Source organism: Lepisma saccharinum, chromosome 1, assembly GCF_977018435.1.
Source record: "Lepisma saccharinum chromosome 1, izLepSacc3.1, whole genome shotgun sequence".
Classification (NCBI taxonomy): Eukaryota; Metazoa; Arthropoda; class Insecta; order Zygentoma; family Lepismatidae; genus Lepisma; species Lepisma saccharinum.
In genome coordinates, this window is record NC_139229.1 from 184648287 (window position 1) to 184675615 (window position 27329).

The following is a 27329-nucleotide window of genomic DNA, read 5'->3' on the forward strand; positions in this document are numbered from 1 at the left end:
TCGGGATTCATGTCAAACTGCAGTTTGCCGGAGATGGGGAATTGGTAATAATTCAAGTTGTTGTTGAATATGTAGAAAGTTTTGCCCACATCCTCGTCGTACTGGGTCAGGATGCTATTCAAGTGTATAATCAACAAACCGTTGAGTTTAGATAATAGGGAGGGTAACAGGTCCAAGCTCGCAGGTGGCGACGGTACACTTTGGGCGAATGCCTCCATAGCCTGCTTCCTGAAGCCAAACAGGTTCATAGGCATTGTTATTTTATTTTATATTTAGCGATTTGTTTCAAGCGTCAAATAATAATTCGAGCCTCGTCAGTGCTGCCAATTCCTATTTGTAGGTTAGCTTAGCCAGTAAAAAATTATATAGTAGAATTTTCTTTGAATAAATTGGCAAAAAAACCCAAGCCTCAAAGAAGGCTACGCCGAGTTGGAAACACTGCTGGTGAGGTTAACATACACCATAAAAGGCTACGCCGAGTTGGCAACACTGCTGGTGAGGTTAACATACACCATAAAAGGCTACGCCGAGTTGGCAACACTGCTTGTGAGGTTAACATACACCGTGAAAGGCTACGCCGAGTTGGCAACACTGCTGGTGAGGTTAACATACACCATAAAAGGCTACGCCGAGTTGGAAATACTGCTGGTGAGGTTAACATACACCGTAAAAAGCTACGCCTCGCCCGAACACATGTACACTCACACACAAAAAAAAAGCTAAAAAAATTATACACCGTGAAAGGCTACGCCGAGTTGGAAATACTGCTGGTGAGGTTAACATACACCATAAAAAGCTACGCCGAGTTGGCAACACTGCTTGTGAGGTTAACATACACCGTGAAAGGCTTCAAAATATCAGTTGGTGAAATTTTCGGGGGGTGAGTTGGCAACACTGCGAGCCCCACATGATGATTCGAGCCCCAAATGAGGATTTAGAACCGGGCCACCTGTACTACTTGTGATGTACTACGTACGTACAACTGTTTACTATATTATTCTGATTTTTTATTGATAGCAATATTAAGGGTGCTTTATGACTCCTTCTCGTATTGGTTTTGTTCAACATTCCGAAATATTGAGCTCTATTTTCGAGCTTCGGGAAAGGCAAGGTCCATTCAATTTCAAGAGCATTCATCATTCATTGCCAACTTCGCAACAGCTGATTTGAAGTACACTCTTTATGCTCTGCTAGCCTAATCGGGAGACTTGAGCTACGGAAAATGGAATCACAATCAACGAAATAGTAGTCTTTCTTGGAATCGAACCTACTCATCTTCTAGTTATTGAATGAGAAAGCAAATTTCTACAATGACAAACAAAAATTTTAAGATAACACTACGTGTATTTAAGGGATATATGCAAATGTTAAACAGAGCTTGGCACGAGAGAAATTCACAGAGGAAAGTTATGTCAAGTGAATTCCGACACATCTAACTCTTCAGCCTCGTTCGAATACTGAAAAAGATCCCACATATTTCCTCCTACAAGGTACCTTTGCCTTCAAATAGATAACCTAGGTTAGAACGTCTCGAGTACACCCATAAGCTCTTTTATAAATTCGACAAACAAGGTTTTACGACTTGGCTAACATCGATAATGTTTCGAAGGGAGCTGCACACTACCGCCCTGCCCTCTCTTCCCAAATCTCGCTTGTGCAGCCAGGGAGGGAACGACGCAGCTCTTGATGCTGACGTCATGAAGTTCAACCTGGTAAGCGAGGTGTGGTGCGCGCTGCATGTCCCGATTGTGACGTCACAGGAGAGGCGGTCTCGTAAAGATTGCCATGTGAAAACCGGGAAGCAGGAATCGATACTATGTAGAGACGTGAAGCTCTTGATTTTTCTGTGCTCCTGAAAAAAAAAGAGTCGAAGAAATAACTCCAAGTTGGCGATTTTATTTTATTTTTGTCGAACGGGGCCGTCAGGGCTAGATTTAGGCATAGGATCAGCAAAGCCGGGGCTAGGGACGCACGCATTAGGGGCGGGGTGCTTTCTATTATTTTATTTTATTGCACAGAGAGTATGAGCATTGTGCTCTGTAAGCAGGCTATCATACAAAGTAAAGAGGAAAAACATTGCACTTGAAACTCGACAAGTCCCTCCATTCGAACGAACAACACCTACTCTACTACAAATTGTGTGAAGAATAAATTAAACATGCGTGTTGTTCCTCCTTCAGAATTTCGTCCTGTATGCCTTGCCACTTTCCACATGGAAAATATGTCAACAAAATATATGAACTTCTCAACAAAGGGCTTACGGACTAGGGATTGTGCGATTTGATGATTTCAAAATTCGATATCGTTTAAATATCGATATCGAGTCGACATATCGTGTATCGAAAGTACCGATGTCGAAACGATAATAGCAATACCGACGACACCAAAAATATATTGTAGATATAATTGAATACTTTTCACTACGACGTTTTAATTGTAAAACAGAGAATTGTGTTGTTGAATAAGCAACAATAGGATTCCCACAACAAAATGGAGTGGAGTGGTTCGCTCATCAGTCTGTAGTTCTCAATAAGATCGACTTCGGAATTACTGACATATGCAGGTCGACACTGTTGATATCCACGCTACGATATTTTTAAGATATCAACCCGATATCGATATATCGAAATATCATACAGCTCTACTTACGGTCGCATTGAAAAAAAATAACCTCCAGCGAACAGCTGGTCTGTACATGCACCAGCACCACGTGGCAGTAATTAAGATGGCATTTCTTCGAAACTACAGATAATATTTCAGTGTTTTGCTCATTTATAAACACACGATTGCAAGACATACTCGAATTGCAAAGCAATACAAATGTCGGATATGAATTTTACAGCACGGCTTTTTAAATGCATGGGAATGTTTTCCAATAATAGGAAATTGAGAACCATTCGTTTGGATGGAAGTGCGAGAGCTTTCACAGAAAGTGCAATCTTGACATTACGTCTGGATAAAGCGAAATTAGAAGCAAAGGGCATTTGCTTAACAAATCCTTCTCGCGGAAGTTGTGACCCTCACATTAAACCTAGAACAGTAGAAAATTTCAAAGATGTAGCACTGCTATGTGACTACAATCGTGCTAAGTGTAGGCAGTTGAAAATTGTCCCATTAAAAAAAAATATTATTATGGTAAGCATGGGGATTTGGGAAGTATGTTTTTAAAACGAAGCTGTGTAGACTCTGATACTTGTTTTAAGACTTTGGACCCAATTTATTATCTTGAGAACCTTCAATTACCATCTTTTAAACACACTTTAATTTTTTTACCTCCTTATTTTTATGCATTAAAAAAATTAAAAAGTAATTTGCAACCCAATTAATTCGGAGGTATACCTAGAACTCGCAAGATATTAGTGCTACAGTCTGTGGACAAAAGGGTGTTAAAAAAGAAAGTAAAAACTACATTTTACATTTTACACTCAGTTTTAATAGGAGAAAAAGAAAATATTTTTTTAAAATTACAAATGCTTTTAAGAAAACTTCGGAATTTTTTTAAAACTAAATAAAACAATATTATCCAAGTATTCTAGGGCTTTGAAAAACCTACTGCTTACAGTTTATATATGTAGGTAAATGATAATACATACAGTACATTTTTTGGTACAACCTAGAATTTATTAGAGTATTTCAAAACTTTGAAAAACATGTGGGTAATTGGGAGGTAGTTTTCTCGCCTCCTTAAACCCCCCTTTAAAGTGCATGTATTAAGATTTTTAAAAATGCTTCATACTCCTTGGAGTATAGTTACTTGTTTTAAGGCTAAAAATCAAGCAATTCCCACTTGACAAAAAATTGTGTTACATTTAGTTAAGGCAGGACAAACATAGTTTTTTTACCTTTAAAGTAAAAGTTAGGTAGTCGAAACAATAGGTTTTTACTCGCTAGAGAATTGAAGCAAAATGCTGAAAAAATACAATTAGTGCCCAATGAATAAAGCTATCAATCCATGTAATAGTTATTGTTTTATGACAATACAGGAAATTAGTAAAAATAAAATAAAATGATACCATCCAGTTACTCCATCCACCCAATTCCCCCCGCTTACCCTATGTATTACACAATAGGAAAAAGTAGTGTTGCTAACTATTATTCATCAGTAGGGTATTATTAACGAGCTAGCCTATTTACCTGAATATACGTACCACGAAAGACCACTCTGAAAAAATATAACTTTTTTGGAATTTTTTAAAAAATGTGAAAAAAGTCTATTGAAAACATTATGTACTCCAATTAAAATATTTTAAAGATAAACTATTGAATGCTTACGAACATAACTTGCCACGGACGCAGAACCCTATAGATCCACCACCGCATTTGAAACCGTGGCATGAGAGCAGTGCCGTTAGTGTCTCTAGTTTAAGTCACAGGGCAGCCTGTAGTTCGCATATTTTCCGAGGTTTCAGAAAACTTGTCGCTAGTATAAAATTACCTTATTTTAGATTTTTAATTCGCTTCAGGCTATTGTAAGAACCACAAGGGGTTTCCAAATAGGAATTTTTGTGTAAAATTTAAATTTTATTTTTCTTCTTGGAAAATGGATACCATAATTTCATTCCCTTCCCACAAGAGAGCGATACTATGACAAAAAAAAACCCGCAACTTTCTACGGTAAAAAGCTAAACTTTTTGTGCAACACTGAACCTTTGAATAGCACGCACTTGAAAACCTCCTGTCCCGAAGGGCCTAGAGGAGGAAGAGGCTACTGGCCGGTAAGGGTGAAAACTGCGATCGGGAAGAAGTGTTATGTGTACTTTTTTAAAACGAATTTCTGACATCGTGAATAGTTACTGGGTGCCGGTATGATTGAATGAAAGTCTGTATGAAAAATTACACCCAAAAAGGAGAAATTAAGAAAATTTTAAATTATATAAACTTTTCGGCCAAGTTATGTCAGTTGGTTTCTTATATTTTTACCACATTTTAAATAACTCACATTTCATATTTAGTGATCCTTTTTGGATCAATTTTCCCCAGTGAAGGACGGGACTGTAGACCATCCAAGAATTTTCTATGTCTATAGTCTATCCCCGGAATCTTTGGAGCTAGGCCGCGCATATTGGCAGAGAAAGCGGGAGGATCGAGTGGGCAGACCAAAGCAGTACACGCTGCTGCGAAGGCTGGTAACTGCAGTCGTTTTCCCCCCTCTACGCAATCTCGTTCCCTCTCATGTGTTAATTGATGGAGCCGTCTGGCGTCACTATTTGTGCAGACACTTGGTCTTGTTCATACCAGGACATAGTATAAATTCGGGGCCGACTAAAAGAGAAGTAAATACAAAGAAAAAGCCATAAAGTAGAAACCTTTACTTCTAAAAGCACTAAAAGGAAGTCTAAAATATATATAAGCCTATGTGAGTACCGAAGAGGAGAAATATGCAATTGAAAATTTTTCTTAAAAGCATTGAAAAGAGGTAAAAAAAAATAGAGTTTCTATGGAAGAATTATGAAAATTAGCAAATATGTACAATGAGATTTTAACTACATTCTCACTAATTCTTCAGCGAAAGCTTAAAATTAACTAACTAACTATCTCTCTAGCATTCTTAAACCCGAAGGTTTATGACTGCAGGAACACAAGCCTGCCATCTGTCCATATCTTAAAACTTAAACAATATCAGTATTTTTTAAAAAGAAACGCATTTATAATTGGTTTTATAATCTAAACTCGATAATCTTGCAATCAGAAAGAATGAACAAGTAAAATAAGATCGTGTCCAACACGGTTGACAGATCTGAATACCTCAAAGAGCACGCTGCTGCCCTCTACCAGCGATCTCCTCCTCCGCATCTCACTCAGCAGCTGGGTGAACTCGGCCTTGAGCGACTGCAGCTTGGACTGTAGGTCCTCCCTCTGTGCCTCCGTCAGCTTCTCCTTGGTCCCTTTGGAGGTGGTAGGTGAAGCAGCATCCCTCAGGATCTGGGTCAATCGGTGGACCTCGTCTTGCACGTAGCGAAGCTTCAGCTGGAGCTGTGGAAAGACGGTATGAGTGAAATTCATGAAGCCCGCATAGTATATAGACGAAAGGTTCAATTCACAGTAGCCAAATATTAATTAAAGATCATTCATTGTACTACTAATATTATTATAACCATTTCTATCACCAATACGGCTTCTGAATATTTCCCTTTATTTCATTCCATCTTCCGTTTTTTCTATTATCTTTCTTTACCGCGCTGCTGCCATGCGGGAGATTCAGATTCGATTCCTGGGGTGGGTGACTTCAGGTGGAACAAGAGATGTCTCAACTGGCCTCTAATCAATGGAAACCCTAGGGCAACTTTGGAGGGCGTTACGTGCAGTCGGAGCCTGGTGCAGATCACATCACCTCCACAAATGGCCGAGATCGTGAATATGTGGAGCCTACCTGACATCTCTTCTATACCTCCATGGCATATTGTAATGTACAGGGAGTAGCTCTATCTTTACCGTTTGTTCCTCGTTTTCTCTATTTCTTTCTATCTTTCTTTCTTCAACTGATTCTGTATATCTCTTCCCCCCTTTCTCGCTCTGTGTGTTTGTGATCCTGGTAGAACCACTGCCTACTTTAAGTAAAATTTCTCATTTCGGTGGACCAAGACTATTTGACGTTGTTGACATCCCTCTGCGAGTATATAGAATCGATTATTTACTTATGATAGTCCAAAACAATATTCTATTTTTTACATTCAATATTATGCACTAATTTTATTGAAAATACAAATAACATATTAACTAATTTTCCATTTGATACACAAAGGACTGACTGTTTTCTCACTGCCAATGGAAAAGACCAACTTCCAATAACCACTGTAAAGTTTCCATGTGTCACTCAGCTTTTTCGTTACTTTTATATGTGTTTTACATGTGTCATTGCTATACATCATCATTGGCAGTGAAATGTATTTTTATTTATACTTCTTGATATTCACCTCTTCCACAGGTGGCCTTGTGAATTCATCTCTTCTGAAGACAACGCTTGGTCTCTGCTCGCCAGGAACTCTCCTATTCATGAGAAGCTGCGATAAGATTTCAATCTGAAAAATATATATTACGTTAGAAATAAATAGGGCTATATCACGCACACACACACAATTCATATTCTAGATGAAATAGGTTAGATGCAAGGTGTCCCCCTTCCAAAGGCAAGTGTTCTTATCAAAGCATTTCGGCTAAGCCCCGTCAAATTACACGGAGCCAAGCCCCTTATCAAAGATTAACAAGTGTCTCTGAGGACTAAATTCTCCTTACCCAGCTTCAAAGCTGAGACTGCAAAGGTGCACTCAGCACAGATAAGGGCAAGGCACAGAACTACACACAGCCCCACATCTGGGTAGGCTATAGGTTCAGAAGCCAGAGCTTCGTATGTCCTCACAAATTATTTTAAATATGTTCTTTAGATTAGCCACAAGTTGCTCAATGCCCATGTCGACTACCGCTCTGTGCGCTCCTGAATATCAAACTGGTATGATTGATTCTCTCTGCTTTGCTGTTTGTCGTGGTCAATACTCTATACTACGCTCTAGTTCTCCAAAATGGCGTCCGCTCCAATCTATGTGATTTTCTTTACCCTACTATCGAATTAGAAATTAAATATACTCGAGTTTGGACTCCAATTCAGTTCTATGCTAAGTAATTCTTTTTTCGAGTATTCCTTTTATTTTGTATCGTCGTGAGAACAAGAAAAAAGGGCATTTTTTTTTAGTTTTGCAAACGATAGCTCTCTTTGAAATGATGTAAATCAAAAACAGGTTTTCCAATCGTTATGACATTTTAGTAGGGTGCAGGCAAAAAGGTTTTAATCACAATTATTAATTTTCAGGTTTTCAAAATTTGTCAAGAAACTGTTCTTTTCAATTTTGCTAAACAACTTTTTCTTAGTATTGGGTAGCCCTACAAATACATTATTATTCTTGTTTTGAAGCTCTTTGAATCAGTTTTTAAAATGCGTTATCATTGTCAATTCACATTGCGAAACTGATTTTATACAGATTTTTATTCAGCGGAGTAAAGCTGTACGCGGGACGCGGGAAGACCGCAAGCATTGACTCGCAGCGCCGGCCGGCAGTTTCCTCGGTTCAACGGACATCGCTGTGTGCCGGTTTCTCAATGTGAATTGACAATTATAGGGCATTTTAAAAAGAGATGCAAAGAGCTTCAAAGCAAGACTAATGTTGTATTTGTAGGACTACCCAATACCAAGAAAACATTGTTTCGCAAAATTGCTAAATTGAGAAATTTTGAAAACCTGAAAATTAATAATTGTGTTGAAAATCTTTCTGCCTGGACCCTACTAAAATTTCATAACGATCGGACGTATCTACAGGGCTGTAGTCGAAGGTATAAACCGGTATACGGCTCTGGTTACCCTTACACAATAGTGTATACCTTCTACTTTCGATTACTGTACTTTTCATGTTTAAATTGAATCATGAAAATACTTGTTTGATAATTTTTTGTCTTAAGAATATCTTCGCTATACCTCTTCTATGCCAAGTATGGGCATATCATCAATATTCTACCATCAATGACGTTTTCTAGAAGTTAAACGATTTCAGCCATACATTTAATGGAAACATAATGCTAAGTTCGTGGAAGCATGGTTCCCACCTAAAAGTGTCACGAACCTTAGCGTATACCCTGTGAAAATTTCGGACCTACAGCACTCACTGCTTATCTACATCATTCCGTTTGAGTAAAGTGTGGGTCTGATTTGCATTCATGATTATGTAATCATGAGTTGTTTCTTTATGATTTACAAAAAGAAAATGTACACGCCTCATGCTGAGACAGTAGATACCAAGACGAGACAGACCAAGGCTAAAGAAAGGAGAACGAAATGACCTAATCTCGTTTAGCCTCCAATTCTTCACCCTCCCTCCACAAAAAGAGAAAAACATTTCTCCATTTGTAACGAGACCGTAGGCACTTTAAATCGATCCCCTCCTAGGCTTCGAGGCGAGCAGATTCCGATTTCCGATAAAGCATCTTCCCCTTGGGAAAAAGAAGAAGTAAGAGGCATGTTTGATTGCCGGCAGGAGCTCACAGCGCTGCGTCCCCTAACAAGATAAAAAACTTTCGCAAGAAGCTCCTTGCAAATGAGCCAGGAAAGCTTTTCGTCCTTGCGCTGGGAGAATTGAATTTCCTTACCTGCAGTTCTTCGAAAAGTTTATGGTAAAAATTGGACAACGAGGAGTTGCCACAATTAGTAAGAAGAGTAACGGAAGAAAAGAAAAGAAATTATCGCAAACGAGAGCACAGAGATTTTATTACATTGCGTGATGTGGACGGATCGATTTGACTGATAATTTCCCGGGCGAGTTGTTTCTTTGAAGAGAAAAACCCTTTTTCTTCCCTAATGAGTCTAGTAAGAGAATAAAGTATTATTTTTTTATCATATGTTATTTAGTCATTCCAGGATGAATTTTTGCCACTTCACACATATGAACCGTTTTTTAAAAAAAATATGTGTAATGACTAGAGAACGGATTTTAAGGTGCAGCACCTTTCCAAAAATATAGCTGTTTTCATACCAATCGTTTGAGATATGTACGTATTAGGACATGAAATCAAGTAAAATTGTCACGTACACAAACTGCAGTGTTGTTCTTTGAGGTAGAGGATCATAGATGGCAGCATGCAAAAAGAACGACGTTTATATTTGATGATGCTTAAAGCCGTTTAGAAAGTTGGCCAGAGATGGCAGCATTCAAGAAAACGTCTAATATTGTAAATAGAGAAAAAGAAAAGCGCTGATGTGGTGAAATAATGATTGTAGATATTAATACTAATTATAATGAAATAAATAAATGAACTTAACAGAATAACAGGATATAAATAAGGTGGAAAGGGTAATTAATATTCAGTAATAGCATAAGTGATCATTATATAAAAGTAAAGAAGTCAATTGTAATTACGATTCTGGGTGTATTACGGTTTCCACGAACTGAGAGTTTCGTGCGGCCTTTGGGTTGTTTTTCCTAGGTGTAGCGCCATTTCACAACAGGCACCCAAGGACTTTTGGTAGGCGCATCTATTGCAGCTCCAAGTTAAGGTTAGCGCCTGCCAGGCGGCGATCTTTAACTAACCCCTTTCTCTTTGTTTCTCTGGGAGATCGATCTTCTTAATATTTCCGTCAATTTGGATCGACAAAGAAAAGAAAGAAGGAAAAATACACAATATGTAGTAATTACAAGAAGAAGATGCCTTAGTAATTACAAGAAGAAGAGACCTTAGTAATTATAAGAAGAAGATGCCTTAATTATTACATGAAGAAGCCTTAGTAATTATAAGAAGATGACTTAGTAATTACAAGAAGAAGAAGCCTTAGTAATTACAAGAAGAAGAAGACAGTAATTATAAGAAGAAGTAGCCTTAGCGAATACAAGAAGAAGAAGCCTTAGTAATTATAAGAAGAAGTAGCCTTAGCGAATACAAGAAGAAGAAGCCTTAGTAATTATAAGAAGATTGGTTATAATTAATAATAAATAAAAATAGAAGAAAAGTATTGTATAAAAAGATTTCCAAAGTTATCTAATATTTATACATGATTATTCAAGAACATATTACGAATTGTACCCTCCGTAGTGGGTTAAATCTATTGTTTCTTTCCATATATTCGTAGTGTTAGTCACCCTGATCTGTGCCCAGAGGTATCTCATTGTTTCTACCGTGTGCTAAGCTGGCAGATGCTCACGTAAGAGGACGTGGCAAAATGATCACACTTTGTTGCACCTTTTCGTGAGATTAGCGCATTTATCCTCTTTTTACCCCCTCATTGATGCTTCAGCATCTTTTTTCTTCCTCTTCTTTCATGTTTTGATAAAAAATTGAACATAAAAATAAATGATTTTCACTCTCCTTGAGCAGCTACACAAAATCCTATAGTTTTATTTTGTAGGGCAGAACGAGAGATTTAAAATGATATATGACATAAACATTGCAGCCCAAATAGTTCCCAAGATAATGTAGCAAAATCTGCGAGATAAAACACCATGTAAAACTTGTGGGCAGATCAGACGTAAGTAATAATTTTAACCTTCCACTTACTTTTTCTGTCAATATATTAACTAAAGGTGATAACTGATGAGGTATGAGGTACAGTTTCGCACAACCTACATACGTATTTATGTCAATTTTGTCAATTTGCGCGCGGATATGGGTAAGTTTTATGTGACATCAGAATGCGCACAGCTGCCATGTTTGCGGCCACTTTTATTTGTCGTTTGCAAGGAAATATCCACCACGTAGCGTTCGTTACATCTGCACCAACTGCTCGTTTGTTTTAAATCAAGATTTCTGTGTTAGTATCTCCCGCCTGCCCGCTTGAAGTCCGTGTGCTCACAAGAACTGGCCTCAATCATGGCTGTTCGAAGCCACAATTTAACAGTTTGTGACGTAGATGAAACACATCTACAGATTTTTTTTTTGTCATGTTGCAGGTTACCTACGTATTTCTCCTCACGTTGCATTGTAGGCAGATCCTTGAGTTCATTATTAAGCTATTATTAAAATATTCACTTCCATATATTTCTTAAGGAGAACTGAAAAAAACCGTCGCTCTTCAACTTGAAGGTTTCACTAATGAGACAATGTTTTGACATTTTCCATAAAAGCAAATTCTTCTTTGCATTCATGTGCCTTGTGCAGTTATATTAAAAAGTTCTTAGAGGGAAAAAAGCAATACTTCCATAATCATCCATACAATATTCTAGCTTCTGCCGGTCTCCGTGACTGAGTGATGCTACAATGCCAGCCAGAGGTCCCGGGTTCGAATCCAAGCCTGGGTATGTTCTTTGGAGTGTCCTTCATCAATTTCATCATATCATAACTCATCCTCATCTTTGCGATTAGACAAAAGTGGCAGAAAAGCGAAATAAAATAAATAAATTACTCAATCAATCAAGATTCTAGCTTCCATCCGACCTTGGTCGCGTAGATTTCCCTCTCGTTTGGCTCCTTCCACATTTCTGTTTCTTGTAGTAGATTTTGCAGAGCAAACTTGTGTCTTCATTGTTCGTACGAACTTCGCGACTGGACATTCGAAGTTGTCTTATTGTAGTACATTATAAGCTGATATCACAGTGTCCATTCATACAGTGTTCCACTGTGACTCAAAATGTAAATACAGTGATAATGTACAATAGTCCAGTGGGCCGTAAAAGAATCGATGGACAAAGTATCGATTCAGTGATAGTTAGTATAAAATCTGTTATGCCGTGATTCTTGCTTGTAGACACCTGTCGATCTTATGCTTCTCAACTGGATAAGTTTGCCCTGGAAGTTTCAACTTTCCCTCTCACGATATCGCAACCATTTGATTATGTTCACTGAAGTTTTTTCTTCAAGCGGGGTGTACTGATTTCACCCAAACATCAGTGACCATTATCTGTGTGTGTATTTGAAGGTAGATGGTTTCGAAATGTGGACATGAATTACAAAGATATCTTGAGTGGGGAAAATAGATAACGACACAGTACTTGCCATGATAAAGACAAAAGAAAAGTGTTGAGGAATGGTAAACACAGAAAGAGTTAAAATGATTTACAATTTAAGGCACGTTATCCTTATTAAAACCAATACGTTGCTGACCAAGGCAGTTTATTAAGATAAAACACTTAACACGTAACGTTTCGACCCTGTATCAGGGTCTTCCTCAGACGAAGAACTAAACTAAAATCTTTAGTTTAGTTCTTCGTCTGAGGAAGACCCTGATACAGGGTCGAAACGTTACGTGTTAAGTGTTTTATCTTAATAAACTGCCTTGGTCAGCAACGTATTGGTTTTAATATGGAAAAAACAAGGCTTAATTATATTACGTTATCCTTGTGAAAATCTTACACAAACACCAAACATACGACGGATATGAAAGTAGTTGACAAAAAAGAGAAAAGCTAAGTGAAGCACGTGGTGCAAGTTAAAAGTATCAAGGGGTCTCGCGGGTTCACATTCCACACATTGGTTCAGATGCCGTCTACGATCTCGCCACCGAAGATTCAGGGTTCTGCCTGGGCATGACTGTCCGTTTGTGTCCCTTTATCAATTTCATCTGTTCATCATTCATACTCATTGTCAGGATTTACCGAAGTGGCAACTTTTTTAAATTTAAAGTTTAATTTAAACGAATTAAAATAAAACTGACCATTAAAGTAAACTTACAGAAGCTTTTCCAAATTAAAAGTGTTTACATTGGCATGATAAGAATAAGAATTACTTATAATATAAATATTTGTACATCTTTCATTAATATTATTGCCAACATTCCCATCAACCAATATTTTAAGCCTCCAAGCAGTTTTTAGTTCAAGATACATAACGTTAACTCCCCTCACTCACCCAACACTTATGTTTTTGAAAACTTGGCAGCGCCAATATCCTCTACGGAGAGTATTTGACTTAATGTAGTGTATTTTTGTTACTAGGATTGTGATTGTGATTTGTGTTCTAAGTCCACCTTCGCTAATCGGGACTGGATCTAAAGTTTAAAGTGGGATCCGAACCACTATGTGCCTCCACCGGGTATCGAACTCGAAACCCCTTGATTACAAGGCGACAACGTTATCACTACGCCATCGGGGAGGCCCCTGTCACTAGGATAACAATGTAACAGCAATCAAATAGAGAAATCCCTGACCAAAGAAAGGGATTTCCAGTAGCTTAAACGAAAACGGAATGGAAAAAATGTAATAATTAAGATGATTAGATCGAATCACGAAACGTCATTCTACGGTTGTCGTCTGTCAAGTTTTCCCATCTCCGCAAGGCATCATCCGCCTCAAGGTCGTCACGTGATCTGCATCCACCCTCGCGTGCTGCTATAGGTCAGATAGGATCAGTTGTTCCGTCATCCTTTCGAGTATATGGCAACGTAAAACATCCGAGAGAAGTTCCATGTTGCAATATAACGTGCAGCCGAAACCAAAAATACATTGTGCCTTCGCGTGTATGCAACCCAAATTTACTCGAGTACTATTCCGAATATATAATCCTCCAGGATTTATTCGACGCTCTTCGTTCCGATCTCGTAAAACATGGTTTGAAGTCCCGCAATCCTTGCATACAGGTCGCAGGGCCTGGTGCACAGAGAAATTGGCTCTCAGGTTCGCTTGTGAGACATAGCTTATAAAAACCTATTGCTTCTAGTTGCAAGTGTATAACTGAATACCACAAAACCTGCTCGTAATTTCTCTCAATACAAAAACACTTAGTTTATGCATATTTTGGTTGTCTCCCTTCAAAAGTTCCAAATTAGTTGTATAAATTACTGCTGTTCCCCGAGAGGAATGGAAAACAGCGAGCAACTGGTAGATGTATATAATATTGGTGAATAATGAGTTATTTTGCTTATTTCCTTCATTGTTATAACCGATAATAATAGTTACATTCATGCCATGTCCCAGAATAAGATAGATACCCCTATTGTTTTTTTTCATATTGGTGATTGATTTGCGCCATCGGGGGAGGATACCCCTAATGAAAAGGGGAAAATGATAGAATTGTAATATAATTTTTATTTATATTTGTATACACACATGCATGATTCCTAGCGTCTGTGTGCCAAGTTACCAGAATATAATTCACAATATAGTGCGAGTTAAAACTACAGGGTGATCCAAAAATGTCGTTGAATAGAGATTAGTACTGGCACGGTGGCCGAGCGCTATCTCGGTGAAGGAAAATAACACACATATGTACTACATATAGTGATTTGCTTCTATTATCTCGGTCAGTGTTCCAAAGGCTTCTGAATTTCTGATTTTACTCAGTGGCTTTAAACGTGCTCATTCGCGAAAACAGACTACACGTAGCTATCTTCTATCGTCTTTCTAAATAACAATTAAAGGGATTCATTTACCTAAGAAGGGATAATTTTGGGCTACTCTGTATCAAACAAGAACATCTCTAACCTGACAATGGAAGTTGTGCAGCAGCATTCTACCAGCAGGCCCCAGTGCCCTGTCCGTTGTCACCGTGACGTACACCTGGTCGGCGTAGGTGAAAACGGAAACTGCGACTCCAACGTTCTTCTGCGCGGGGAACAACGGGTAGACCCCCTTCAGCGGGTGCCCGCCCACGAGCAACATGGACGCAGGGCCGGGCACGGATCCAAACTGCAGGCTAGCCTTGCTTCCGAGCTTGGCCAGAAGATAGCGTGCCCATCGCTGAGGTAGAATGTTCATCAAGATGGCGGTCGCGCCGTAGAGCACCACGGCGTCTGCGGATGTCTTCAGGTCGTCCATGTGGCGTCGCGTCGCCCACAGGCGCGGTATGGCGCCCTCCACCGCTGCAGGCATGGTGACGACCACAGGTGAGATTTTGCTTCCCAGTGGAGAGACGGGCTTGGGAGAAGTTATGTCGTTACGCAGGTCTACAGGGACGACCACCTGGAAATATTAATTCGATTATTTCATTTTACAAATTAGCAGTTAGGTCAAGGCAGTAGCGTGTCCAGTAATTTAACGAAGGGAGGCGATTGGTTACTTTCCTTTCCATCGTCCCTACAATTATTTCCCATTTCCATATATCACAAGTAATTTTTTTTTTTTTGGAGATAAGATATTTCCTACAACTAATTAACCTTGAGCACGCCATTAGGCCTTATTTGGAAATCTATTTCTAGGGGAACAAAAGTTCAACAAGTTGGATGAAAGCTGAAAGCCCATCGAGCCATTATTCACAAAAATAAATTGTTTAATGTATACACATATTTCTTTTGTCACTTCTTGTAAAGTAAGTGCAATGATGTGTTTCCAGGACATTTTTTAAAAATATATTGAAATTTCGTGTCTGCAAACCTGTACGAAACAAGATTTTTCACTATTCTATAGTGAAATGTATTCAAATAAGAATAAGTAACTTGTGTGAAAACGTGTTCGGACATTTGAAATACCAGACATAAAAATGAAGGTATTCTCATGGCCTTTATTATTATTATTATTATTATTATTATTATTATTATTATTATTATTATTATTATCATTATCATTATTATTAAGGTAAGCACATACCCAAAATTTAAGCACTACTGCACAGATTTAACTTCCGTCATGTTTGCCTGTTCCATGGACCTGTCGGACCAGATTTCTTTCTTATGGACAATTAGCCTCTACAGTGACTATGCGCTGGCCGCCATACTCACCTAATCTCGATCCACAATAATACGAGTATGTCTGAGGAGACGTCTAGTTGAGAAGAGGCTGTATTCTGGGGCGATTTCTGAAAACCGGTGAAATCGTAGATATCTGTTACAGGAGGGCATATCCCATGTAATGCACTCTGTCAGGTTAATGGTACTTTGGTTATTAAACAACATTTACTAATGTATGTATGATTAAACTATTGTACGTTATGTACGTGCGAACCATGTTATCCTTGTTTAAGTTGTGGACATGTATGTATTTCAACATAGCAAGTTGTTTTTGTTATTACAGGGGTCATCAAGTTGTGATATTGCAGTTAGTATAATAATAATTAATATATGATACCACTTTTGCTACAATATTTACACTACAGAAAGTAATATACTACATATAACGTAACGTTCCAATCATTATTGTGAGAATACAATAACGGTAAAATGAAGTCTAACCTATTACTAGCTCTTGTCAAAGACTGGGAAAATCGTTGGAAACACTTGCCTTGATATTCCTCGGCTGCCTAACACCACAGCTCTGCAGAAACTTCCGCACCCCGCCGGTGAGGGCCGACAAAAGAACATCATTAATGGAGGATCTGGTCACCTGCTTGATGCGAGACACCTTCGGCAGGGTGATGGCTGCAGACCACGTGACGCTGTGTGATCCGGTCCACGCAGCTCGGTGCGTGAGGATGTTGCAGTCGTCCCACGTGAAAAGGAGCCACACGAGGAGGGTGAGGGGGCCGACGAGGCAGGCGCGAAAGACGTTGAGGGAGAAGGTGAGTCCCCCGAAGTGGGGCTTCTGGGGGATGTGGAGGACGCGGGTGTCGGCCAGGGAATGGCAGAGGATGCGAACGAGAGACATCCCGTCGGCGACGCTCTGGTGCATGCGGAGGACCGCCACCGTGTCGTGGTGTTTCCCGTACGCCGGCAGAACGTGCAGCTCCCACGGTGGTTTGTCGAACGGGATTCCGTCGGCCAGAAGTCGCGCCAGGTACTCCTGCAGCTGCGGTTCCGTAGTCACGGGCGGGCCTCGGAACACGTGGTGCTCGACGTGGAAGCACGGGTCTCTAACCCAGTAGTAACCCGCCGGGTACGGGACGATCCTCTCGGTCAACCTCGGGTACACCAGATCCCCTTCGCTGTTGGTGGCGCCCACGACGCGCGTGAACATCAGATGCCGAAGCTGCTCGACGTCCAAGCCGGATTCGAACACGAGGACCGCGTGCAGCACGGACCGTTGCGCGGCGTCGTCCAGCCACCTGGCGTCGTTCCCTCGAACCACCTCCGCCTTGATTCCGGACTCCCCGGAGTTCGAACCGCGGCCCGCCCTCGCCCAGGACGCGACGGCGGTCAGGTAGCGTCCCAGCATGCACAGCGGCAGCACCAGGCAGAGGGCGCCCATCACCAGCACCCCGACGGCCACGGAGATGGCGGCCCCGAGGACGGCCGATCCGGCACCCCATATCACGCTCTCTTCCAAAGGGTGCTGGAGGCGCCGGATGGGGGCGCTGCGCAAGTAGACCGACGGGGGAGGAGGGGGGCGTGCTGGTCGAGATGTTGAGATCGACCCCTCCCCTTGGGCCACGCACACCGGGGTCATCTCCCCTTTGGCACCTGCAAAAGAGATTACGACATTAACAAACAATTCGAATTGAAATGTGTGAGTGTGTATATGTTATAGCCTACCTACCATACTCTGTCAAATGAGTAGGTGAAGCAAGGAAACGGAGCAAATCCTCTGCTGCAAAGCTTACAGTTCCAGAATTTCCATTACTTTTTACAATGATTTGATAGGACACTAGTGTAATTATAACTTTATCTTCTTGAACTTATGTTATAATTCTGAAACTGAATAATTATAATAAATAACGATGAAGTCATATATGTGCAGTGCAGAAGAAATTTTCTTTTTCGAGTTGTGGGAACGAATTTTGAAACGTGTGGGAAAGAAAATCCAGAAAAAGAGGAAGGGGATTCATTGGTTTTTCTCTTTGATTCGAACACTGACATAGGTTAAACTCACGTGCGATAACATAAAACATATTACCAGAAGAGTTAAGGGAACACAATGTAACTTGAGAATTCACTATAAGACAAGGGTAATGAGTTTATTATTGAGTAACAAAACCACAATGGAAGAATATGAAACTGCTTACTGCTTCCTCAAAATAAATTGAACAAAATATATTTTAATAAAATAACTGTCAAAGTTCCTTTAGCTCCAGAATAGCTTTGTATCGAGCAAACTATAGAAGTTCACCCAATAAGACGGTTGGCGGGCTATTGCAATCACTGTTTCACATGTTTACTGGAGCGTGTTAAGAAACTAAGAACCTTCACAACCTCCAATTGTCGTTGGAGTTCAAGGCCATTCAACAAAATAAACCTAAACAAATCATTTGTATTTATAATAACGAAGCTAAAACTAGTTCGTTCCTGCAGAAGAAAGTAATAAAAGTTGAAAAGAATGCAGGAAAACAAGAAATAAGAAGAAGCGGAGATGAAAGATTTTACGCCACGCAATAAGAAAAGATCGCGTGACGAACCAACCACATCAAAGATGCAACGGTCCTCGATGGAGAGACAGAGAGAGAACTTATCCTTCCATTCAGAAAACGCGGCAACCTCAATCTCCAAGGCGTGGTTTCGGAAGCAGAAACTATAAATTATTGATGCGAACCCTTAGAAACGAAAAAAAGGAAGACAAGAAGGGGCACAGTTTAGCGAGATAAAGTTCTGCCGAAAGAAACATCTGAGAAAAATATAGAGAAACATGGCAGCAAGGAGAAACTGGGCTGTTCCTTGTGGTTTTCCTTATCTAAAGTTCGCTTCTCTCTCACTCTCCCTTTTTTTCTAACTCAGCATCCGCTACATCTCCTTGCTTTCTTCCGTCGCTGCCACTCAAGAACTTTTCGGGGAGAAAGCGGACGGGATGGAGCTCTCCGTCCGACTAAAATTTCCGGCTCCGTGCTCTTTAACTTCTCCGACCGTTGAGGAAGCTGCATTGACATTAGACAAGGTCCCGCAGGTATCCTGGAATATTAAGAGGTCTCAGAGGCTGATGAATATGACTCGGGGATTATTTAGAAACAGGCCCTTGTGAAGTAGGAACTTCTGCCCAGTACCGTCCATCCATTGAGTTCTGAGTCCCAAAGTCCCAGTCAGACAACTCGGGAATATAACCACAGCTCCAGGAGAGTGGATTACGAAACAAAATGGATTTGAATTTTGCTCATTTCAGGTAGGTTTTCTATGTCCATAGGGTAATTAGCAGGGCCTGAATTTTGGATGACATTCCATCTTTTTCTCCTCATGTAGTACGCATTGCTCTTAAGTATTAAAATCCCGAATACGAACCTCTGGTTATAAAAATGTGAGTTTTATTGTGCATTTTTTCGTCAAATTTTCCATTTTTTGCGTTTTACGTCTTTTTCTGGTCTTTTTATTTTTTGCCTAATTGCAAGAAAAAAAAGGAATGTCATTCCATTACGTTTCACTCACTCATTTTTAACCAGGAACTGACATTTATCGCCTTGATGTCGGTAACGATGAAAATAGGAATTCTACCGCCACGCGATTGTAGGAACAAAGCAACATGCCGCTCAACAAGGCAGATATTCAAAGTCTGTGTCTTGGCTGCTTATTGTCTCGGCACCTTTTGATTCGTTATTTTCACTGCCACACTTTTAAGCTAGTGAAAGAAGATCTTCAGAGAGGAAAGTTTGCTTTTCTGTTTCCGTAGTTTCATTCAGACGTACCTAAAGTAAAGCCATATATATCGGGTCATTTAAGACAGATTGTATCTGAATTCGGAGATGCTTTTATTTTCTTCTAGGACGGGACGGTAAAATATTATTTTGTAAGACGTGCGACAAAAGAAAGATATCGGCCGTAAGAAGATTCACAGTTGAACGATATGTTGGTCGCGATAAGCATATGCGGGCAGGGCAACTCGCAAATAAGAAGACATCCACGCAACTTTTACTGCAGAAAATTGTATCCGTGAAGGAGTGTTGCCCGAAAACAGGTGTTTCGCCACTTTCAAGAACCCTCGCATAATGATTTTTACCTACTGCAATAATTCTGAATATGATTTTTACACCTAAAATTCACTTACACCTTGCAATTTCAGTTCTAACCTTACAGAAGTTAAGAACTGTGTCGTACCGTCATACCCTGAATGTAAAGACAAAGTCATTTTATTGATTGATTGATTTGCTTTATTTTACATCGCTTTTTGTGCCACTTTTGGCTAATTTGCGAAGATGGGAATGAGTTATGATATGATGAAATTGATGAATGGACACTCACAAACATCCATGCCAAGGCCAGGATTCGAACCGGGACCCCTGTCGTCGTAGCGCGATGTAGGGCCTTCCCTATGGCGCAGTGTTAGCGTCGTCGCCTTGTAATCAAGGGGTACCGGGTTCGATACCCGGTGGAGGCACATAGTGGTACGGATCCCACTTTAAACTGTAGGTCCAGTCCCGATTAGCCTTACTGTGCATAAAGTGGACTTAAAACACCAAATCAATCAATCAATCGTAACGCGATGTATTAACCACTCCGCTACGGGGGCCAGCTCATTTTATTAATATTTTTAGGACATTTTATATATAATTTTTCGGTCAAAAAAATCCTTGCCCTGGTAATTAGTAACATCGTGGGTGAAGCACCGAGATGGCACATGACAAGACCTGCCTAAGCGCAAGAAGGTAGACAAAATTCTATTTCATTACATATTCAGAAAATAAAAGAAGGTGAATCAAAAAACACGTATGTAAGAAAGAAAATCTACGTAGTCACATTGAAAAACTAAGTGCACAAGAGGAGAGGAAACTAACTCAGAACGAAAACGAGGTGAAAAGGCAAGGAAAGAAATAATGTTAATGGAATAAACGAAGGGGCAGTCGAAAATTATTTAACTTCGATTTTTATAACACACACACAGTGAGAGAGAGGTAGAGAGAAAATAAAGAAACAAGATTGAGTACAAGAAGACAAATTAGAATGAATAGAAGGGAAGGTGCAAAATGCAGATTAAATTGTCGGGAATGGCAAAACTGGAAATACGTGTGTAGTTTTATATTATCAATACTTATTTGTATTAACTTACCAAAAGCTTAATTGTTCATCACTACTTGTTCATTTTCTTTTGATTATTGACACTCATCTCATTACTTTGACCACAATTTACGTTCATGAGACAAAAATTAAAGAATAAGGAAAATATTCCGAAATGGGTAACTAGAAGAAAAATGACGAACAAAATAAAAGAGGAAGTTGAAAGTGCCACGTTAGGAAAGATTATGAAACCAAATGATCACAGAAATGATAAGAAAGTGTAATGATAATGTGAGAATAAAAGCTGCAATGTAAGAAAATTGCATTGAAGAAGAAAACCAAATGCAGACGTGATAAAAATAAGAGAAAAAAGTCAAAAGTAACATGGAAAGATAATAAAATATCACAAAGAACATAAGAATATAGAAAATAGTTTTCTTTAAGCAATGTGACAGTTGGAAATAGATGAATGCAGAAACACTTAAAAGAAAGGAAGAATTGCAGACTGACTTGAATTCACAGATATACATTGAGAGTGAACACGAAACACTTCAGAGGATCTGTTCTAAAGTTTCACCCAGGGAGAAGAAAACTTCCAAAGTAGGGCGCAAAAGAGGGAGAAAAAATCCATAGAAAAGAAGAGAAGAAAAAACACGAAGGAAAAAAATCGAGAGAGAAGAAAGAGAGGTCAAACGCGGAAAGGAAAATAAGGCTCTTGGGGAGAATGATATTTTGAGTGTGACAACAGATAACCCGGGTAGAAGAGCGCCATAAAGGAAGAGAAGTGGTCCCAGTTTCACTTTGGAAGGTGGAAAACAACGGTCTGCATGTCGCCACCCGGTTCGATCGAAGGAGGCCTTGCAGAAATTCAGAAGACCAGCAGGGGGAGAGAATGTTCAAGTGACATAAGTAGTGACTGTTTCGCGTGACTTTCATGAACATTTGTCGACACGTTCTCCACAGGGTTGTCAGTACATTTCAAAGAAACGTTGGTACCAAGAACGGTTAGGCTTTCGTAAAGATTCTGCAACGTGTTGCCTCCATGTGATTTTTGACTGTGGTTTGAGACGAAATGGACGTGCAAGACAGGTGGTAAAACATCAGAATAAGAGAAAAATCTGTAATCATTTAAAAATTGCATTACTCTTTTCGAACCACGAGCTTAGTGTTAATTTTACAACATGTATCACAGCATGAGCATTCACTTAATCAATTAAGTCTACTTTATGTTGAGATAGGTTAATTGGGACAGAACCTACAGTTTGAAGAGGGATCCAGCGACGTCTTGGTTACAAGGCGGCAACGTTATCACTATACGCCATCGGCCCACTACGCTATAATAAAGTTAGTAAGCATGACAAATGGATAGATGGAAAGTATATGCAGTCCCTCGCCATTTGTCCGGTACGATTATATTTTCGCGATTAGCCAAAAGTGGCAGAAAACCGAAGTAAAACAAACGAATCCGGCAGGATTACATGAAGTAATTAATCTTGAACGTATGTCGATCCTTAACAACAGTAAATACAATATCTATCTCGACTAAATTGATTTACAGGAAAGTTTACAAAGAATTCTCTACACTCCCTTTTGCAAATAAATGAACTTTTTACAATTCTGCAAACAAATTTGAAACTTGGAGGATGTACTGATTTTAGATAATATAGATCATCTCCTACCAGATGAAGCTGCTGATACGGTACTGAGAAACCGCAATAGTTGTATCCTGAATATATGATAATGCATTTTGTTTCATATTGAATTAATGACTGAGACACATTTTTGAGTTTACAGATTATATTCATTTTCATGTGATCATTATGCCAATTTTCTGTACATACGACAGTAAATATACGGGGAATATCTACCTTGTTTTCTCTAGAACTGCGGTTACTACAAAGATGAAACTATCTGAAGTCCTGTAGACTAAACTATGCTAATGGAGTTTGAGTTATTATTTTAAGTCTACTTTATGCACAGAAAGGCTAATCGGGACTGGACCTATAGTTTTAAGTGGAATCCGAACCATCTTGTGCCTATACCGGGGACCACTACTTCGCGTCCTTTCAGAGGAGTGTTCTCCACTTGCTTCAGAATAAGAACAAACTAAAATTATGATAATGCTCCTTTATTTGTCTGCTTGTTGGCTCAGAATATGAGAGAAACTCAAGGTGGAAGTTTGTTTCTTAGTGGACGTCAGAACAAGGCAAATTTTAAAAGTTCCTTACCATACACGGACAGGGCAAAAAGAAAAAGGATGTTCCCTTGAAAAGACATACATTTTCATGAAACTTTATGATAGAACAGCAAATATATGATAAATGAGAGTTATACAATATAAAATTATATGATAGAACAGCAAGTAACACGATCTTGGTTCGGGATAGGGTTTAAAAAAAATATAATTTGTTACCATTGGACAATCAGCTGTTGTATTTCAAGAAGCCATAGACATCGTAATGCAATACGTAAGATAAATCAACGAATCAGGCAACCCATTGAAGATCTAAACACACATACAGGATGTCGTCGTACAACACCGACAAATATTCACAGCGCGTAGAAGACATCAGTAAGAGAATTTTTTCTCAGTATCGCTTTGCTCGTTGAGGTTTCGTTTAGACGCTACGAGCCCTTAAAAAATTGTATTCACTATCCTGTATGAATGCATCCAGAAGGCACTGATTCAGGGATGCTACTGACACTTACTTCTTCTGTGTGTAACTGTGTGGCCAATCAAGACGAGGAACGGACTCTCAAAGATGTAGACATCGAGTCACACTTATTTAACACAATGCAATATAATGCACTTAATGCAATGGTTTTTCATGCATGATTTCGTGGGAGGAGGGTAAACTCACTAACATGACACTGTTCTGCAGCATATTATCGACTGAAGGATGTTATAAAAATATATATATATATATATAAGTGGCAAGCGTGAATATGTATCGCACGGCTGCATACATCCAGAATAGAAAAGTGTCGTTTTGAAGTTTTGAAACGAGCCTTTAGCGAGCCAAACATTACTAAGAATAGTTGCTCATTTTAATGACTCTACACACCGTGAAAGAGTATATCGGTGTTGTACGTTGACACCCACCATCATTACTCATACATACGTACACTCGATTTAAAAAATAGAGTATAAAAATTAAGCGCTTGGCTGTAAAGGAGCATTAAGAACAAATTAAGATACAATTGTAGATGATTATTCTGGCTGCAAGATCAGTAGACAGCCTCGAAGAGGAACAACTGACATCTTTTGATTGGTGGCGGAATGACTCACTTTCCAGCTGGAGAACAACCGCCTAGCGTCAAATTCTTCTGGAGAAGCGACGCGTCGGAGGAAACGGAATTAAAAAATCATGCGTCCCTTCTGTCTCCCGTCCCGTAACAGATGCTTCCCCAGGGAGGATGCGAACGCTTCAAATTGTCGCTTTCATCTGCGAAACTTCTCCGGGGACTTGAAGAGGAAGATCGTAGTAATGAGGTTTCAGTGGTGGCGTCTATGGGGAGAGGACGGAAACAAAGAACGAAGGCAACTGGAGGCAGGTCGAGACTTGTCTAAGCAACAAACCGGAGGTTTCAGGATGGTCTCAGCTGTAGACAGGAGGCGCAATGCTAAGGCTGCCTAGGGCTCCATGATGGCGCAGTTGTAGCGTCGTCGCCTTGTAATCAAGGGGTCCCCCGTAAAAAAAAAAAAAAAAAAAAAAAAAAAAAAAAAAAACTAAGGCTTCCATATTTTGAAAGTGTGAACTAGGATTTTTTTTTCATTTTGCAAGCTCATCATCAGGAAATATTATGAGGTTATATACGGACCCCCCCCCCCCAACTCCCCTGTTTGTGACTTTATGATATGGTGCATAGTACACGGGGAACTTTACAATTATATACGGAAGAATATTTGGACGTAGTAAGAAAATTAAATCATAAGGGAGAGCAAAATGCCCTTACCGATACTCTGTAACCTCCTTCTTTGCTGTATAATCTCTTTCACTATTTCATTTTTATCCTTTCGTTTTTGAAGCTGCTGTAAACACTGTCGGAACAGTGAAAGACAAATTTTAATAGAGCAGAAACTTTTTCACCTCTTTATAAGGCATTCCAAGTGCCAAGACAAATTGAGAATTCAGCGAACATATTTAACTAACTACAAATTTAGTTCATCATATTCCCTCACGCGTTTCAAATAACTAATTAAAATCAGAATTAATTTAATGATAGAATAGATGTAAGAATAACTTTTTAACGAAAAATAATGTACTTGGATATGCCTTAACAAGAAAATAGGTGCATTATCGCGCCCCGGACTGCAGTCAGAAAAAATATTGAGACATAGATTAAAAAGAAGAACTCTCTCGACTAAATCAGGACATCTGGTAAGCTTAAGCATTACAAGTTAAATAAGACGTCAAGACACTTCTCCTTTTGCCTTTTCAAGTGCTTCGAGGAGCAAAAAGACAAAGTAGAAAGTTATTGGCACTTTTGCTGTAACTAAATGCGGATTTAAATTTGGGAGGTAGATTTATTGTAGAATGGGATAGACTCGTGCGTCAGAGACAACTTGTATACATAGTCAATTTTCTGCAATGCAAGCAGCAAGATACTTAGGGTGTTGACCAGGGGCGTCGGAAGGTGCCGACAACTGGAAGGTTCAGCCTGCTAAAATTTTAACCAACATTATTACCCTGTTAACGGGAGACAAGGAACAGAAAATTTAAGTATTGAATAAATATAATAAAATACATAAAATTATGATTTTCAGCAAATAGTAAATTAGATTTCAGATCTCACGTTCTGCCGAAATCATATTCACATTTTACGAGTAACACTACCCTCCTCCGCTTCCCCAAGTAGGTGATTACATGTAGTAGTGGAATTTTAAAGAGTTTTAAAATTACATATTTCAAACATTTCTTCAATATTACCATAAGATTTAATCAAGATAAAATAATTAACTAAGCATATTCATTAATCGAGTTGTAAAATCTTAATACTTCTAAAGAAGGCGCTGAAATTCCCCTGTCGGAAACTTTTCAAATAGTATGGTGTATGTCTTGTGTATGCATGCCGGATTCATGAAAATATACAAACATATAGCACATTCTTTCGTACTGTCATATCAGCCATTTAAGAAATACGTAGGATAGCAACTGGAAAGTCCAATTCGATAAAATATGCCAGTCAGGAACGAATCACTGTCAACTACGAATAATTCCTGTGAACGTGTGCTGAGAAGAATTGAACAGTGGCCGTCGACAAGAAACTTTGTTGTCAGTTTTTTACCCTTGTTTATTAGGAGGAAGAGGATGTAAGGATCAGAACACATCCCAGTCGCGTTCTTTGTCTGTGCCCGAAAAAAGCATAGCTAGCCCCCACCTAAAAACTGAAACTTGCTACGACATTCGTACGTTTGTCAGTTTGTTTCTAATTTTACTCAACTTTCCTTCCGCATTTGACTATGAAAATGAATGATGATTAGAAAATATTGATGAGGAGGCACTCGAAAAGGAACCTCATGCTCAGATCGGGATACGAACCTGAAACCTTAGGTGGTGAGATTGTGAATAACCACCAAGCCAACTGCTGGGACTTTCGTTTTGGCGACAGAACACTTGTGATGGCATTTGCTCTCCAATCGCATAGAAGAAGGATCAGAAGAACACTGAAAAAAAGAAGAAAACAACTCCAACGAGAATCCTACTCAGCACCTTCTCAAGAAGCAACGAATAAGTACTTAAGTTTCCTTGGAATCCTTAAGGGAAAAGAAAAACAACTTCGGATTTGGGAAGAAGAGCGCAGTTATTGACAATAGCGTTATAAATATAGACACTTCAGAAGCAGCTGTTGGATACGAACAACAAAGCTATGCTCCTTGTGGTCGAGAACAGCCGTTTAGACTTCAAGAGGTAATATACTCTCTTCATCCTCTCTGTGTGCGGCAAACTTCAATCGAGGAACTTTATGCTTGGTGTTTTCAAAGCGGAAGCAGTTAATTATAGCTTAATAAGAAGCCCCTGTTTTCTTCGTCCCGTGCTAGGCTTACAAATTGAGTGGGAATGGTAGAATGTTCTTAAAGCAGAGCCAATCAGTCTCAAGTGAATTATAGCGATACGCTACACACACATGCATACGTATTAAA

At 39.4% G+C, this 27329-nt stretch overlaps 1 protein-coding gene across 1 annotated transcript in view; it reads right to left on the reverse strand.

Annotated features, from left to right (window-relative positions):
- LOC146005049 (uncharacterized) overlaps positions 1–27329 on the reverse strand; it is a 107836-nt gene that overhangs the window by 13959 nt on the left and 66548 nt on the right. The window contains exons 2-5 of the mRNA XM_083144196.1: positions 16620–17734; positions 14889–15365; positions 6915–7019; positions 5746–5973 (exon numbers count right to left, since the gene is read on the reverse strand). Of these exons, the coding sequence (XP_083000322.1) occupies positions 5746–5973; positions 6915–7019; positions 14889–15365; positions 16620–17720 (1911 nt within the window). The 5' untranslated portion in view covers positions 17721–17734. The remainder of the gene's footprint in view (positions 1–5745; positions 5974–6914; positions 7020–14888; positions 15366–16619; positions 17735–27329) is intronic.